The sequence below is a fragment of the Protopterus annectens genome, chromosome 11.part0, assembly GCF_019279795.1.
Source record: "Protopterus annectens isolate FY-2018-M chromosome 11.part0, PAN1.0, whole genome shotgun sequence".
In the NCBI taxonomy this organism is placed as follows: Eukaryota; Metazoa; Chordata; order Ceratodontiformes; family Protopteridae; genus Protopterus; species Protopterus annectens.
In genome coordinates this window covers 1187968262-1187985338 of record NC_056745.1, presented here as the reverse complement: position 1 = coordinate 1187985338, position 17077 = coordinate 1187968262, and the positions used below count along the sequence as shown (strand labels likewise).

Sequence of the window (17077 nt, the reverse complement as noted above, 5' to 3'; positions counted from 1 at the left end):
TTCTGTTGTCCATTTCTGTCACTTTGCTATTTTCAGCGCTGTGATGGACAGTTACGGGTCGGGTTCAGGTAAGTGTGCGGGTTAGGTATGTGTGCGATTGTGTGGACATGAGGGTTAGGGCGGGTTAGGGCGCGGGTCAGATAAATGTGTGATTGCGTGGACGTGAGGGTTAGGGTGGGGTAGGTAAGTTAGGGTTAGGTCACTGGTGAGGTGAGTGTGCGATAGTGACGGACCTTAGGGTTAGGGTTAAGGTAAGTGGATAGTTAGTGGTTTATGTACAGTTTAGTGTAGGGTTAGATGTAAGATTTTAGGTGTATGTGTGTGGATTGCTGTTTGTTTGGTGTGCTTGTGTTGTGTGTATGTTTTTTGGAACAGCGAATTTTTTCCCTAGGAAAAAAATTGCTGTTCTGCATGTTCGATGTTGCAAGCGTTCGCTGAATAGGGGTCAATATTAGAACATTAGAAGTTTTGAAACTTCGATGTTCTAATATAGACCCGAAAATAATAACTAAACACCTCCATGGTGGAATACTGGTGATATTAAACTTTTGAAAAGAAAGGAAAAAATGTACGCCCTGGAAACAGTTCAAGAGAAATTATTTAAAATGGGCTTATAACTTAGTCTCCAGAAGGTTAAATGCCTCTTTCAGATTAACAAAAAGCTAATTTGAAGATAATTTAGTTAGTAGTCCTTGTTCTAAGAACTTTTATTCTTACGTTAGGTGCATTGATAATAGGGTTAAATCTTTTGGACCAATTTCTTTTGAGGTGAAGTGCTGAATGCTGGAAAATTATTGGTGAACTTGCTTAATTAGCTCTTCCTGGCAGAAAATGCTACACTGTCTGACAATGTTTCTGATATTAGAATTTTAATAGAAGATGATTGTAAGTGCCCAGTTTTCAATTTCACCCATGTGCAAGCATCTTTGAGCCAAACAACATGCCAGACACACTTGTAATAAGTGACTCCATAGTCAGACACACTGACGTACCGCTCACCAGACTGAATAAGGAGAGGGTCACAGTAAGCTGCCTGTCGGGAGCTAGAATCCGCCACATAACACAAGCACTCAGGTCACTCCACAGCAAGTACAAATATGACTCAGTCATTGTACATGCCGGTGTGAACGACCTGAGATGTACCTCCCTGGACTACATGAAAAGAGACATAGAGGAGCTCTCTGATTATGTAGCCCAGGCCGGTATGACCCTGACCCTGAGCAGCATCTTGCCCTCACCAAGAATGATGCCACAGTACAAAGACAAAATGATCAGTTTTAACAATTGGCTTAATTACTGGTGTCATTCTAAGGGGATCCAATGTCTGTCTGCTTGGGATGACATGCTTGACAAGCCACGCTGCCGCAAGGGCGGCTTGCACCTGTCACCCTGGGCTTCCGGATATTGGCCAAGGCTCTTGCCACCCCCATAGTGCCTTTTTTAGGCAAGGTTCAAAGGACAAACCTACCTCCCTAGAAAACACAAGTGGAAAAAAACTAAGGGTAATGCTGCTCAATGCCAGAAGTCTAAACCTCAAGATGCACGCCCTCGAAGCCCTCCTCAGTATGGAGAACATTGATGTCTGTGCAGTGACTGAAACCTGGTTCAAGGCTTCTGAGAGCACCCCAGCACTATCAGATTTTACCTCATATCATGCCTTCCGGCCCTAAAACTTGGACCGAACCACAAAAGGAGGGGGAGTATCCATATTCATCAAAGATACCCACACCTCCAGGTTAGTGGCAACGCACGAAGCATCAGAGATCATCCAGGTGCAACTAACCATAGGCAAAACAGCCTTACAGTTTGTAGCATGCTACAGACCACCCTCTCAAACTCAGGAACCCCACACAGCCTTCCTGAAGACACTGGAGAGTATGAATGTCTCTCCAAATACCATCATATTGGGAGACTTCAACTACCCAAACATAGACTGGGAACATTACTCAAGCCCCAACACCCTAGCCCAAAGGTTCCTAGAATTCATAAACTCAAATGCAATGGAACAACTGGTCACCATTCCCACAAGAGGAGACAATATACTAGACCTGATCATCACAAACATGGGGACAAAATGCTCCACACCGAAGTATATCCCTCTTTGGTAAGATCAGACCATAAATTAATCTCACTGGAAATCCACATCTCCCCCCACCCCTGCACAAAAGACCACAGTGAAGAACTTCTCAAAAGCCAACTTCACACTTCTTAAGACTGAAGTGGTATCCTTCAAGGCCCCTGGGCCAGTGGAAACCGCAACCCACACTGCTGAATCCTTTGCAAATGCCTTCTACGGGCACCTTCAAGAATGCATGGATCATGCAATCCCAAATAAAACCAAGACCCATTGCCCCAAAGGCAGGCGCCCAGTCTGGTGGACCCCAGCCATAAACAAACTCTACAACAGGAGGAGGAAGCTACTACATGACAGAGCAAAATCCCTAAAAGGGAAGGCATCTCTGATCAGTACTAGCAAAAACTACGATCACTCATAAAATCATCCAAGGCCAACTTTGAGAGAAAAATCGCAAAAGACACAAAAGACAATCACAAGGCCTTCTTTAGCTATGTTAGAAACCTGGGTGGAAACTCCCAGATATGCTCAGAGTTAGTCCAAAATGACACAAAATACACTGAACCCACTGACATTGCCAACATTCTGGCAGACAGGTTCAGTGCAAATTTCTCCTCCCTCCCCAAAAGGAGAAATAACTATCCCAGCAGAGTGCAGCCTCCCTAACATCTCAGATGCCCAGGTGAGAGCCGCCCTCTCTAAAGCTAAAAACACAGCATCAATGGGACCGGACGGTGTCCCGGGCTGTGTGCTACATGAACTCCAAGAGGAACTAAACCCACACATAAGACTGCTGTTTAATCTTAGCCTTACTACAGGATACGTACCCAAAGAGTGGCGTACGGCGACAGTGGTACCACTTCACAAAGGCGGTGCTTCTACGGACCCTGGAAATTACCGCCCCATAAGCAAGACGAGCCTGGTCTGCAAAGCTATGGAGAGGATCATTATGGAACTCATAAACAAAGACATTGGGGACCTACAGACATTGGATCCTACCCAATTTGGCTTTGTCAAAGGCAGATCCTGCCTTTTGAACTTGGTCGACTTTTATGAAACAGTCACTAAGGCCATTGATGAGGGTAAGGCAGTTCACACAGCCTACCTTGACCTTGCAAAAGCCTTTGACACAATACCCCACTCGGGCATCATAGACAAACTCACCAGCTTAAATGTAAACCCATATGTCACAAGATGGGTTGCAAACTGGCTCAAGGACAGAACCCACAGGGTCAGAGTTGCTGGAGCTATGTCAGACTCTAAGCCAGTCACAAGCGGTGTCCCACAGGGCTCAGTCCTGGGACCCCTCTTGTTCGGCATTTATTTTTCCGAGGTACAGGCAAACATAGGAGGATTGTGGCTGACAAAGTTCACAGATGACTGCAAACTGGGGGCCATAATTGATACTCCAGCGGACACAAACATCCTTCAGAGAGGCCTCATAGAAACGGATAATTGGTGCCAGAGCCATGGCCTTAAGCTGAATGCCAAAAAATGTATAGTCATACCCTTTGGGAAAAACAAGGTACCCACAAATTACCACATAGGTGGTAATCCATTAAGTACGGAAGAGGTAATCAGGGATCTTGGGACCCAGGTTGACAGTAACCTCTCATTTGACACTCACATTGCCAAAGTGGTTAGGAAGACCTTCTATATTGCCCAGCTTATCATGAAGGGTTTCACATCTAGATCAAAAGAGGTCATTGTGCCCCTGTACTCTTCTCTTATCAGGCCAATGATTGAGTACAATGCCCCATTTGGGATGTATCTTACCCGACACCTGCAGCAGTTGGAAAGACCCCAAAAGTTCCTCACCAAGAGAATAAAGGATCTTAAACATATGTCATATGCTGCCTGACTGAAAAAACTCCAGCTCTATTCAGTCGCATACCGCCTACTCAGAGGTGATCTGTGCCTGACGTACAAGGCCATGTCCAATCCGGAATTAATGGACATGCTCCACCTCAGTAAATCCAAATCCACTAGAGCCACGAGAGCAAGAGACTTAAACCTCAACAAAGAAATAAATAGGACGTGCTGGAGGGACAGATTCATAACCCAGAGGCTCCCTACACTCTGGAACAGAATCCCAATCCATGTTAGGCAGAGCCCCTCACTAACTCTATTCAAGAGAAATCTTGACGAGTGGATGGGAGATCGTAGGTTTACCCCGGGGTCATTTCTGTGTCACTACTAGACAGAGGCACAGTAAACTAAACCCTAAAAGGGTGTAGTATTCTCATCCTAAGGGGTGGTGAAAGCCACACACACTCTGGCTAGGCTTATAAATGCCCCAGGGCAGATAGCCTAGTACGAACCTATGAACCTAGATTAAACAGGGTAGTGGCACGGGACCTTATAACATTCCAGACCTCTTCTGGGTATATTGTAGTAAATATATTTCAGCTACTATCACTCGATTTTTAATAGCCTGTTGTATTCTGGCATTGTTCCTGCTAGCTGGAAAATTGCAGACATAATTCCAATTCATAAGGGGGGGCCCAATGGACAGTATAAGTAATTATAGACCTATCAGTCTTACTTCACTGGTGTGGAAGAGATTTGACAGGTGCCTACTTTCCTTTCTTAATCAAGACTTTCAGGGATGTTTAATGGACCTCAGTCAACATGGTTTCACAAGAAAAGGGCTATGTTCACTAATTTAATTTAATGACACAGTGACAACTGTCTTAGATAAAGGTATGTCTGTAATGGTGGTCTATTAAGATTTGTCTAAGGCTTTTGACAGTGTCCCTCATTTTGCTATCGCTGATGCCATGCTCAAATACAAAGTTAATCCATACATTCTTCACTGGGTGGCTAATTGGCTTCATGGTAATTTGCAGAGAGTAAGGATCAGAAATTTTACATCTAGCTGGTTTGAAGCAAACAAAGGGGTCCCACAGGGAACAGTTCTAAGTCCTGTATTGTTCAACCTGGCGTATTCATTTATTGCTAATATATCTAATGTTTGGGTGACCAAGAATGCGGACATTAAACTAGTTGTTTTATTACATCAACAAGGATATTGACCAGTTCAACACTTACATGTGTTTGATGGCTAAAAGGTTACACTTAACTGGACTAAAAGTTAATACGTATAAATGTGCTACTGTACATTTTAGGAAACCAGTGGCTGAATATAAAATAAATTCCGGTCCCCAAGAGGTACAGAAGTTGACAGAATATAAGGATTTAGGTATTAATATATGTAGTAATTTTAAAGTATAGGGCTAATACCTTAAAAGTTAAAGCTAAGGCAATAAAAGTTATTGGCTCAATTTTTAAGAACTTTACAACAAGATATAATGTCTGTCTTTTCATGCTGTCCATAGCATGTTTGATCCATCACTGACTGAGTACAACATGTTGTTTTGCTCCTACAAGAAAGGTGATCTTCTGGTTTTGGAAGGTATTCAATGAAAATTTGTATCATTACTTACAGAGATAAATCATGTCCATCTAGAGTGGAAAGTCTAGGCCTCTATTCAATCAGTTGCAGATATTTGAAGGGTAAAGTTTGTTTAGCCAAAAGGGGGCTCTGGAGTGAAGAATATTGATATCTACTAAATACTGCATTGCTGAATACAAGCATATTAACCAGAGGTGCATGTTTTACTGATAGAACTGAGTCTTAAGAGAAAACTATTTAATGCAGTCACTATTTCAACTTTGGAACAAGGCTCCTTTACGTATTCAACAGTCTTCTTCTTCTTCTTCTTTGCAGATATTCAATAAACAACTTGATACCAAGTTGGGTCCCAGTGTACATACATTCATTGAAGAGTCGTTCTGAATGGCCTTAGGCCTTTATGTAGGAATTAACAAACAATTGAACAAATGAACAAACTACAGGTCACTCAGACCAAAGAGAATTTTGCACATCTCACATATTCTACACCTCTGTCAGCATATGACTGAAAGATGTTTTTTAAATAATGTTACTTAAAAGAATATTCACCACATCAGTGTGCTTAGCTACACTGGCTCTATTTTCTTACCGGGTCCAAACTCTTGAAGAGAAGGATGTCTCTGCAGGCTTCCTGTAATCGACTTCTCTGTTCATCGGTTTTAGGGTGAATAACCTGAATGCACACATGTAAAACAGTTCACTTAAATCTTCTTTCTAGTACTGTTAGATGCAGGCAGACATAAGACAAACCATACTGCACCTGAAGTCATGCCAGCAAATAATTACTGCACCCAAGAAATGTACACTGACATCAATGAATATTCTTTTTAAATAAAGCATGTTTATTTCTGCATGCTGTCTTTTTTAATCAGTAAAGTCAGGCTGAAAGCTTCATTTGAGATATGAACATCATAACTGCAAACTACACTTGAGTAAATGGTCAACAAAGATGAAGTTATAACATATTTAATACAGCAAGAAAAAAGATTACAAACTACAACTGGATAGCGTTGCAGAAATAAAATAATTATGCTAAAATCACTAATACTAGTACAATTTTATCTACTTGGTAAGAACAGAAAGATAAAAGTTGTTAACTTTCATAAGTAGGTCCACGGGTCAGTACTATGCTAGCTGCCCTTATGGGCCATTTTAAGCCTAGTTAATTTCCCCAAAGTGAGAATCAAACTCTGTCTTAACTATCATGTCAGCCCCATCCCCCAAAAATCAGAAGTGCTTCTGAAGCTCAATTTGAGATAAGTAAGTCAATTTCTGAACTACACCAAAGTCAGTCACAGAATATGGATAAGCACTTTTATCCATAATAACAAACTTCCTCAGATCCTTTATTATTATTAAAATTAACTGTTACAACAACTAAATAAAAGCTTAATTTGCAATCTGAAAATAATAGGTTATTTTCCATAAGTATGATTCCTTAACATCAATGATTCTGCTTTTCTGGTGACATTCTTCCTAGTACACATACTATCCATAATACTGCCATTGATACAACAACTATTTGCATTGCCCATACTGTTCATAATACTGCCATTGATACGACTGTTTGTATTGCACATACTGTTCATAATACTGCCATTGATTCAACAACAACTGTTTGTATTGCACATACTGTTCATAATACTGCCATTGATACAACTGTTTAGACTGCACATACTGTTCATAATACTGCCATTGATACAGCTGTTTATATTGCACATTCTGTTCATAATACTGCCATTGATACAACTGTTTATATTGCACATACTGTTCATAATACTGCCATTAATACAATTGCTTGTATTGCACATACTGTTCATAATACTGCCATTGATACAACAACTGTTTATATTGCACATACTGTTCATAATACTGCCATTGATATAACTGTTTGTATTGCACATGCTATTCATAATGCTGCCATTGATACAACTGTTTGTATTGCACATACTGGTCATAATACTGCCATTGATACAACCGTTTGTATTGCACATGCTGTTCATAATACTGCCATTGATACAACTGTTTATATTGCACATACTGTTCATAATACTGCCATTGATACAACTGTTTATATTGCACATACTGTTCATAATACTGCCATTGATACAACAAGTGTTTATATTACACAAACTGTTCATAATACTGCCATTGATACAACTGTTTGTATTGCACATACTGTTCATAATACTGCCATTGATACAACTATTTGTATTGCACATACTGTTCATAATACTGCCATTGATACAATTGTTTATATTGCACATACTGTTCATAATACTGCCATTGGTACAACTGTTTATATTGCACATGCTGTTCATAATACTGCTATTGATACAACTGTTTATATTGCACATGCTATCCATAATACTGCCATTGATACAACTGTTTATATTGCATATACTGTTCATAATACAGCCATTGATACAACTGTTTGTAGTGCATATAATACTCATAATACTGCCATTGATACAACAACTGTTTATATTGCACATACTGTTCATAATACTGCCATTGATACAACTGTTTATATTGCACATACTACTCATAATACTGCCATTGATAAAACTGTTTATATTGCACAAACTGTTCATAATACTGCCATTGATACAACTGTTTATATTGCATATACTATTCATAATACTGCCATTGATAGGTTCATAGGTTCATAGGTAGGTACGTACTAGGCTATCGGCCCAAGGGCCTAAGTAAGCCTAGCCAACAAGGTTCCCTGGCTTACGCTACCCAAGAAAGCTAATTTCCTGTGCCCCTGTCGAGCAGAGCCACAGAAGTGATCTCTGTGGTGTATTTCCTATTTCCCATCCACTCATCAAGATTTGTCTTGAAGAGTGCTAATGAGGAACTTTGCTTGACATAGATGGGTAGCTTGTTCCAGCGTACAGGAAGTCTCTGGGACAGGAATATACCCTCCAGCATGTCCTGTTTATTGTGGTGACAAGGTTTAGGTCCCTAGAGTGTGTAGCTCAGAGGGATTGGGATTTCTTTAGGTGTAGCATGTCCAACAGCTCTGGGTTTAACATAGCTTTATATGTTAGGCAGAGATCTCCTCAGAGTAGGCGATATGCTACTGAGTAAAACCTGAGTTTTTTGAGATGGTCAGTGTAGGGCATCTGTTTGAGGCCAGTAATCCTCTTTGTGGGGTACTTCTGTGGCCTTTCCAACTGCTGCAGATGTCTTGTGGGGTACATTCCAAAAGGGGTGTTGTACTCTATAATGGGTCTAATGAGTGCTGAGTAGAGGGGAACAGTGACCTCTTTTTTCCTGGATGAGAACCCTTTTGTGATGAGGTGTGCCACAAAGAAGGATTTCCTGACTACTGTGGCAATGTGATTATCAAAGAAGAGACTACTGTCCACCTGGGTCCCAAGGTCTCTTATCACACATTCAGCATTAAGTAGACTGCCGTTTATGAGGTACTTCATGGGTACAGACTTTTTACCAAAGGGGATGACAATGCACTTTTTGGCATTGAGCTTGAGGCCATGCCTCTGACACCAGGCATGTGTCTCAGTGAGGCTCTCCTGTAGGATGATGTCCACATCATTTGGGGACTCGACTATGGTTCCAAGTTTGCAGTCATCTGCAAATTTTGTTAGCCAGAGGTCTTCTGTGTTAGCCTGTACTTCAGAGAAGTAGATACCAAACAGGAGAAGTCCCAGGACTAAACCCTGTGGTACTCCACTTGTTACTGGTTTGAAGTCAGATTTGGAGTCTGCAACTTTTACAGTGTGGGTTCTGTCAGTGAGCCAGCTGGCAACCCATCTTGTGACGTAGGGATTTATACCTAGTTTAGTGAGTTTAGCTGTAATTCCAGAATTGGAGATGGTGTCAAAAGCCTTGACGAGGTCAAGATAGGCTGTGTGAACCATCTTACCCTCATCTACGGCTTTGGTGACTGCCTCAAAGAAGTCGATCAGGTTCAGAAGGCATGATCTTCCTTTCACAAAGCCGAACTGGGTGGGGTCCAGAGTTTGGAGGTTACCAATGTCTTTGCTTATGAGTTCCATGATGATACGTTCCATGGCCTTAAAGACCAGGCTCCTCAGGCTAATAGGGTGATAGGTCCCAGGATCAGTGGTGGCTCCCCCTTTGTGGAGTGGGATAACTGTTGCTGTGGGCCATTCAGTGGGCACAAATCCTGATGTAAGACTATGATTGAACATGGTGCTTAGATGGGGAGCCAGTTTGTTCTGAAGTTCGTGTAAAACGCAGCCTGGGATGTTGTCCAGTCCCATGGATGCTGTGTTTTTGGTTTTAGAGAGTGCAGCTTTTACCTGCATAGATGTGATTACAGGGACTCTGCATCCTTCCTGTATAGATATGGGCCCTTTAGGGGGTGAGAGGGAGGTAAAGTTAGTACTGAGAACGAAACACTGATACCTGCATAAATGGCAAGTGCATGGCTGTACCACATAAACCAAGCAACAACAAAAAAAGCCAGCACTCCAGTGTAGCCTCCAGCAAAATGTATTTATTTCTTCATTCCTCCATAGAAAAATACCCCAGTGGGGTCATACCGGTTTCGGCAAGCACCTTCCTCAGTGACCACACTGCAAAAGTAATATATGGAAGACACTAATTACACACATTCATTTATACCCAATACTGCAGCTCCCTCTAATGGATGAAAATATATTACATAACTGTATTACAAAAAATATATTTAGAAAATGAATATGTAACAAAATGACTATTTATGGCAAAAGTACAGTGAAAATGTATATATATTGAACTATTTTGAAACAGTTAAAATTGTTCATTCAACCCTTTTGAAAATAAGGCTCCCAATTTAACAATCCACATTTTTTTCTTTGTTGGTTAATAACTCATGCAATATATGGACATCTGAATTCTGAACCTCACTGGTTTGTTCCTCCACCTTCCTCTCATAATGGTTGGTCAAAATATTTTCAAAATTCATGGAGGCCTGTTGTTGTGCCTCCAACCATTGAGCCAAAAGAAGCTCATCCGGTTCAGCAATCATAGGCTGCAACCTTGTTCTTAATCCCCTAGGGGCACTTTTCCTGAGTTGATATGCCTGTAATAACCTAAGATGCCAAACGTTCTTCCTTAATGTAATGAGATTTTTGGTTAGCTTTGTAAAGGCTAATTTGCATTCCTGAGTGGGGTCCTGAACAACAGAACCACTAACAACCTTATCTGACCCCAGGCCAAAAATACCCAAGTCCCCAGAGTCAGATGAGAGACCTTTGATAATAGTTGTCAAATCCATCACAGGCCAAAAGTACCACAATATTTAATAAGAAAAAAATTAAAAAATAAAATAAATAAATCCACTGTCCCTGTTAGTCACATAAAGGTGCTGGTTGTGTGAGCCATCTCACACCATTAACCTCACAAATAATCCAAATCAATGTATTTATTATTGTACCTCTTTTAACCAGCTATAAGACCTGTAAATGGTCAACATGGGCACAATGATAGCCACTGCACTACACCTCCAACAGAGTTCCCAGTTGCTCAATGTCTTTAATGATATGGAAGTTAAACCTTCACAATGATATTTCAAATATTATCAGTGCTTTCAGATATTTCTATGAGCCAACTGGCTAAACCTCTTCCTGCTACGTAACCCAAATGTCCAAAAGCAGACACTCAAATACTAACCAAAACAGTAGATAATCTCAAAGGAATATATGTTACCTAGTCAATGATGTGATGACAAAAAAATCAATGGTTCAATGCACCATACAAGTGTAAATTAAAGTCTGAAATCAAACACCCCACTCAGAAACCCATAACTCCCTATTAAACATAATAACCAACCAAAAAATATCATCCATCAAGTTTCTACTACATATGAAAAGGAACAACACTAAGAATAATAAAAAGAACCTTGTTGCATAATGCAGCCTCCCAATGATGTTGAATTCAAGACTCATCAGTATTAAGAAACAAATTGTGATTGGCCCAATAATTCAATATGACAAACTATATAGAGGCATGAAACATATACCTAACATTACATCAGGGAATACATGCATTCTATGAAAAATGGCTTGTTAATAACATAAACATATTCTCATTTAAAGTAAACATACAGATGAGAAAAAATTCACCCATGCAATGATCCCAACCTGCATTATGAATTCACAGCAACAAGTCCCCAAAATATGGAGTAATACAAACCATGCCCCTAATGAAAATCTTTAAAGGTTGAAGAACAGTCCAGAATTAAACATAAAACAACAATAATCATATGTCCATGTGATACTGGAACCACCAGTCAAACTGTTGAAATTCAAAAACCCCAAGATCTGTCCATCAAGCCCAATTGCACAAAGGGCTGTGAGGATTGAGAAACACATAAACGATATCTCCTATGATGTAAACACCAAAACCTTATAGTGTTAGGAAAATCATACCCGCATCTAGATGGAAAGTTCGTTAAAACACACAATCCCGATCCAAGTGAAATCCAAAACCAAAAGATTGGTTTATAGAGTCAATCCTTAGCTCAGAGAATAAAACTCGACCAAAAACCAATGGCCTAGATTGGTGGGTCCCTGAGATCAAAATGGAGAACCAGTTCTGCTATCCTCCGTTCGCCACAAAAACAAAAAAATATAATGTCCACAACAATATGGTGATTTGCTGGTAAAATCTAAAACATATATAGAATCAGATGAAATGTCCAAACAATTAGTTTGTAAAAATATTCATTGACCCAAAAAATAGAACTCAACAAAAACATATCTCTGAATCAGTGAATCCCTGAATTCAAATAAAGAACCAATTCCACCATTCACAGTTCTCCACGAAAAAAATATGATGTTTTACGTCCAAATATAATCGTTGTAAACGTATTTGGTTTGAGCAATTTTAGTTCAAGAAAGATTTATTGCAAATACCTGCTAGGCTGCTCTTGACAAAAATTCGCTTGACTCCACTAGGCAGATAACCACAGTAACGAGGCCTGAAATCCAACAAAAATGAAGAGTACACCCAATATTGTTCTTGCCAATTTAGCACCGTACCATGTCAAAAATTAGTCCTTACAAGACCGCTGCACACATTAGCAATCCTCCCAACGGAGGATGGCCACACCAAGAATGCCACCAGCAGGAAACGGAAACTGCCAATGAAACACCGATACCTGCATGAATGGCAAGTGCACGGCTGCACCACATAAACCAAGCAACAACAAAAGAAGCCAGCACACCAGTGTAGCCTCCAGCAAAATGTATTTATTTCTTCATTCCTCCATAGAAAAATACCCCAGTGGGGTCATACCGGCTTCGGCAAGCGCCTTCCTCAGTGAACACACTGCAAAAGTAATACATGGAAGACACTAATTACACACATTAATTTATACCCTATACTGCAGTGCCCTCTAATGGATGAAAATATATTACATAACTGTATTATACATTTGACATGTTTAACATATGTATACATAGCTTACTTTTAAGTATTTTTAAGTATTTTCATGTATTTTTAATTTTTTATATTAAGTGGATGTGGCATAGGCAACATCGATTCTCCTTTTCTTTTGCATTAAGAAGTGGTTAAGGATTAAATGAATCTAAAATTTCTTAGAAGTACGTAATGTCAACACACTATATGGCCTCAGGTTTGCTGGGGATTTATGTATATAATGGCAGATATAAGCCTAACATCGAGACAAATTTACATTAAGTGTTTGGCATAATAGTGTGAATGAAGAACACATAGGAATGTATGTTCTTCGGAATATGACGTCAGTGTTCTGAGATGCTTAATAATTAATTCAGATACTCATGAATATTCATGAGATATTGATGCCGATAGGGCATTTTAAAATGTGGAAAATGAATGTTACTGGCACATTTTTTAATTAATAGGTTATTCACCTATATAAATGTTTTTTGCACAACTACCTTAGATCTGATGAAGTCCCACATTTGTGAGGCAAACTTGAGTATTACATGTGGAAGAGCGTTATTTATTTTAGAGTGGTTTATTAATAAAAGTGAATTGTTCACTCGACTGCCTGGAGGTTTTTCTGAGTACCAGCTTCATCCACAGCAATCCGGTTACAAGTTTGTCTTTTTCGCTGTGGAAGCTACACACTTTGGAGGTTATAAATTAATGTGTGTAATTAGTGTCTTCCATGTATTACTTTTGCAGTATGGTCACTGAGGAAGATGCTTGCCGAAACCGGTATGACCCTACTGGGGTATTTTTCTATGGAGGAATGAAGAATTAAATACATTTTGCTGGAGGCTACGCTGGAGTGCTGGCTTTTTTTGTTGTTGCTTGGTTTATGTGGTACAGCCGTGCACTTGTCATTCATGCAGGTATCAGTGTTTCGTTGGCAGTTTCCGTTTCCTGCTGGTGGTGTTCTTGGTGTGACCATCCTCTGTTGGGAGGATTGTTAATGTGTGCAGCGGTCTCGCAAGGACTAATTTTTGACATGGTACGGTGAAAAATTGGCAAGAACAATATTGGGTGTACTTTTCATTTTTGTTGGATTTCAGGCCTCGTTACTGTGGTTATCTGCCCAGTAGAGTCAAGCGTATTTTTGTCACGAGCAGCCTGGCAGGTATTTGCAATAAATCTTTCTCGAACTAAAATTGTTCAAACCAAATACATTTACAACGATTATATTTGGACGCAAAACATCATATTTTTTTCGTGGAGAACTGTGAATGGTGGAATTGGTTCTTTATTTGAATTCAGGGATTCACTGATTCAGACATATGTTTTTTTGCTGAGTTCTATTTCTTGGGTCAATTAATATTTTTACAAACTAATCGTTTGAACATTTGATCTGATTCTATATATGTTTTGGATTTTACCAGCAAATCACCGTATTGTTGGGGACATTATATTTTTTTGTTTTTGTAGTGAACGGAGGATAGCAGAACTGGCTCTCCATTTTGATCTCGGGAACCCACCAATCTAGGCCATTGGTTTTTGGTCGAGTTTTACTCTCTGGGCTAAGGATTGACTCTATAAACCACTCTTTTGGTTTTTGATTTCACTTGGATCGGGAATGTGTTTTAACGAACTTTCCATCTAGATGCGGGTATGATTTTCCTAACACTACAAGGTTTTCGTGTTTACATCATAGGAGATATCATTTATGTGTTTCTCAATCGTCACAGCCCTTTGTGCAATCGGGCTTGATGGACAGATCTTGGGGTTTGTGAATTTCAATGGTTTGACTGGTGGTTCCAATATCGCATGGACATATGATTATTTTTGTTTTATGTTTAATTCTGGACTGTTCTTCAACCTTTAAACATTTTCATTAGGAACATGGTTTGTATTACTCCATATTTTGGGGACTTGTTGCTGTGAATTCATAATGCAGGTCGGGATCATGGCATGGGTTAATTTTTTCTCATCTGTATGTTTACTTTAAATGAGAATATGTTTATGTTATTAACAAGCCATTTTTCTTAGAATGCATGTATTCCCTGATGTAATGTTAGGTATATGTTTCATGCCTCTATATGGTTTGTCATACTGAATTACTGAAAATAAAAAGAAGGTCTGCACGGAGTAAGTGCACCCAGTAAAAAGCAGCGATAGAAGAATAAAGTCAAACACAAATACCGGGTGCAGAGCAGAGTTTGATTTCAACACTCAGACGCTTCTGTACAAAGGCAGGTATAAACAATTCTGTTCAACGCCAGTATATAAGCCAAGTGTATAAAAAGCTGAGACCTCAGGATACCATTCACGAAATCCACAAAATCCAATAAAAGATAAAAATCTTTATTGCGTGCACATAAAATTGGTGAGCGCTTTCGCTTATAGCTTCATCAGACTGAATTACTGGGCCAATCACAATTTGAGTTGTTTCTTAATACTGATGAGTCCTGAATTCAACATCATTGGGAGGCTCCATTATGCAACAAGGTTCTTTTTATTATATATATATATATATAGGGAGCTTGTGCAATGTTCCGGTTACAGTTATAGAAATGTTGTTTCTTTATGTAGGTTAAGATAAGTAACATCACTTCAGTCACCTACACTGAATTTATTGTCTTACAGTTTCACTGTTGATGTTTTAAGTTATTCATTGTGTCATGCTTCAAGTTAAATGTTATACACAAAACACAAGCATTCTGTATTTTAGACCGTCAGGAGCACTTTAAGCCGTTGTTTGAGAAGCTGGTTAATTAATTGGTTAATTGATTTGCTTGAAAGGCCCGCCAAAATTTTTTATATAAAATATGTGTTCCTTTGTATGTAATTAAATCTGAAGAAGCATAGTTTTTTCTATGCGAAAGCGCTCATTTTACTCTACAATAAAACTCGTTTTTATGCTACAAGCAGAGTCATTTATTCGTGGTGATTCCTTCTGTTTTGGATATTATTTACCAGCTACACAGTTGTCGGAAGGGATCTTTGATCACCAGCAACAGTTTTTATCTACAAAACTTTTTTTTCTTTTTATTATTCTTAGTGTTGTTCCTTTTCATATGTAGTAGAAACTTGATGGATGATATTTTTTGGTTGGTTATTATGTTTAATAGGGAGTTATGGGTTTCTGAGTGGGGTGTTTGATTTCAGACTTTAATTTACACTTGTATGGTGCATTGAACTATTGATTTTTTTTTGTCATCACATCATTGACCAGGTAACATATATTCATTTGAGATTATCTACTGTTTCAGTTAGTATTTGAGTGTCTGCTTTTGGCCATTTGGGTTACGTAGCAGGAAGAGGTTTAGCCAGTTGGCTCACAGAAATATCTGAAAGCACTGATGATATCTGAAATATCATTGTGAAGGTTTAACTTCTACATCATTAAAGACATTGAGCAACTGGGAACTCTGTTGGAGGTAGTGCATTGGCTATCATTGTTCCCATGTTGGCCATTTACAGGTCTTATAATTGGTTACAAGAAGTACAATAATCAATACATTGCTTTGGATTATTTGTGAGGTTAATGGTGTGAGATGGCTCACACAACCAGCACCTTTAAGTGACTAACAGGGACAGTGGATTTATTTAATTTATTTTATTTATTTTTTAATTTTTTTCTTATTAAATATTGTGGTACTTTTGGTCTGTGATGGATTTGACAACTACTATCAAAGGTCTCTCATCTGACTCTGAGGACTTGGGTATTTTTGGTCTGGGGTCAGATAAGGTTGTCAATGGTTCTGTTGTTCAGGACCCCACTCAGGAATGCAAATTAGCCTTTACAAAACTAACCAAAAATCTCATTACATTAAGGAAGAACGTTTGGCATCTTAGGTTATTACGGGCATATCAACACAGGAAAATTGCCCCTAGGGGATTAAGAACAAAGTTGCAGCCTATGGTTGCTGAACCGGATGAGCTTCTTTTGGCTCAATGGTTGAAGGCACAACAACAGGCCTCCATGAATTTTGTAAATATTTTGACCAGCCATTATGAGAGGAAGGTGGAGGAACAAACCAGTGAGGTTTTGAGTTTAAGTAGGGGTTTTGTGGATTTTTCATCACTTCCATGTTATAAAGGTTATACTGAACAACTTAACAAGGACTTATTGGAACTAGAATCTGAAATAAAGGAAAGGAAAATCAAAAAGTTTACTCATGATGTAGGTGATTATGATAGAG

The 17077-nt window shown here is 39.2% G+C and overlaps 1 protein-coding gene across 1 annotated transcript in view; it reads right to left on the bottom strand.

Moving 5' to 3' along the window:
* PRKAR2B (protein kinase cAMP-dependent type II regulatory subunit beta) overlaps window positions 1–17077 on the bottom strand; it is a 1491604-nt gene that overhangs the window by 575538 nt on the left and 898989 nt on the right. The window contains exon 4 of the mRNA XM_044088539.1: window positions 6079–6162. Within this exon, the coding sequence (XP_043944474.1) occupies window positions 6079–6162 (84 nt within the window). The remainder of the gene's footprint in view (window positions 1–6078; window positions 6163–17077) is intronic.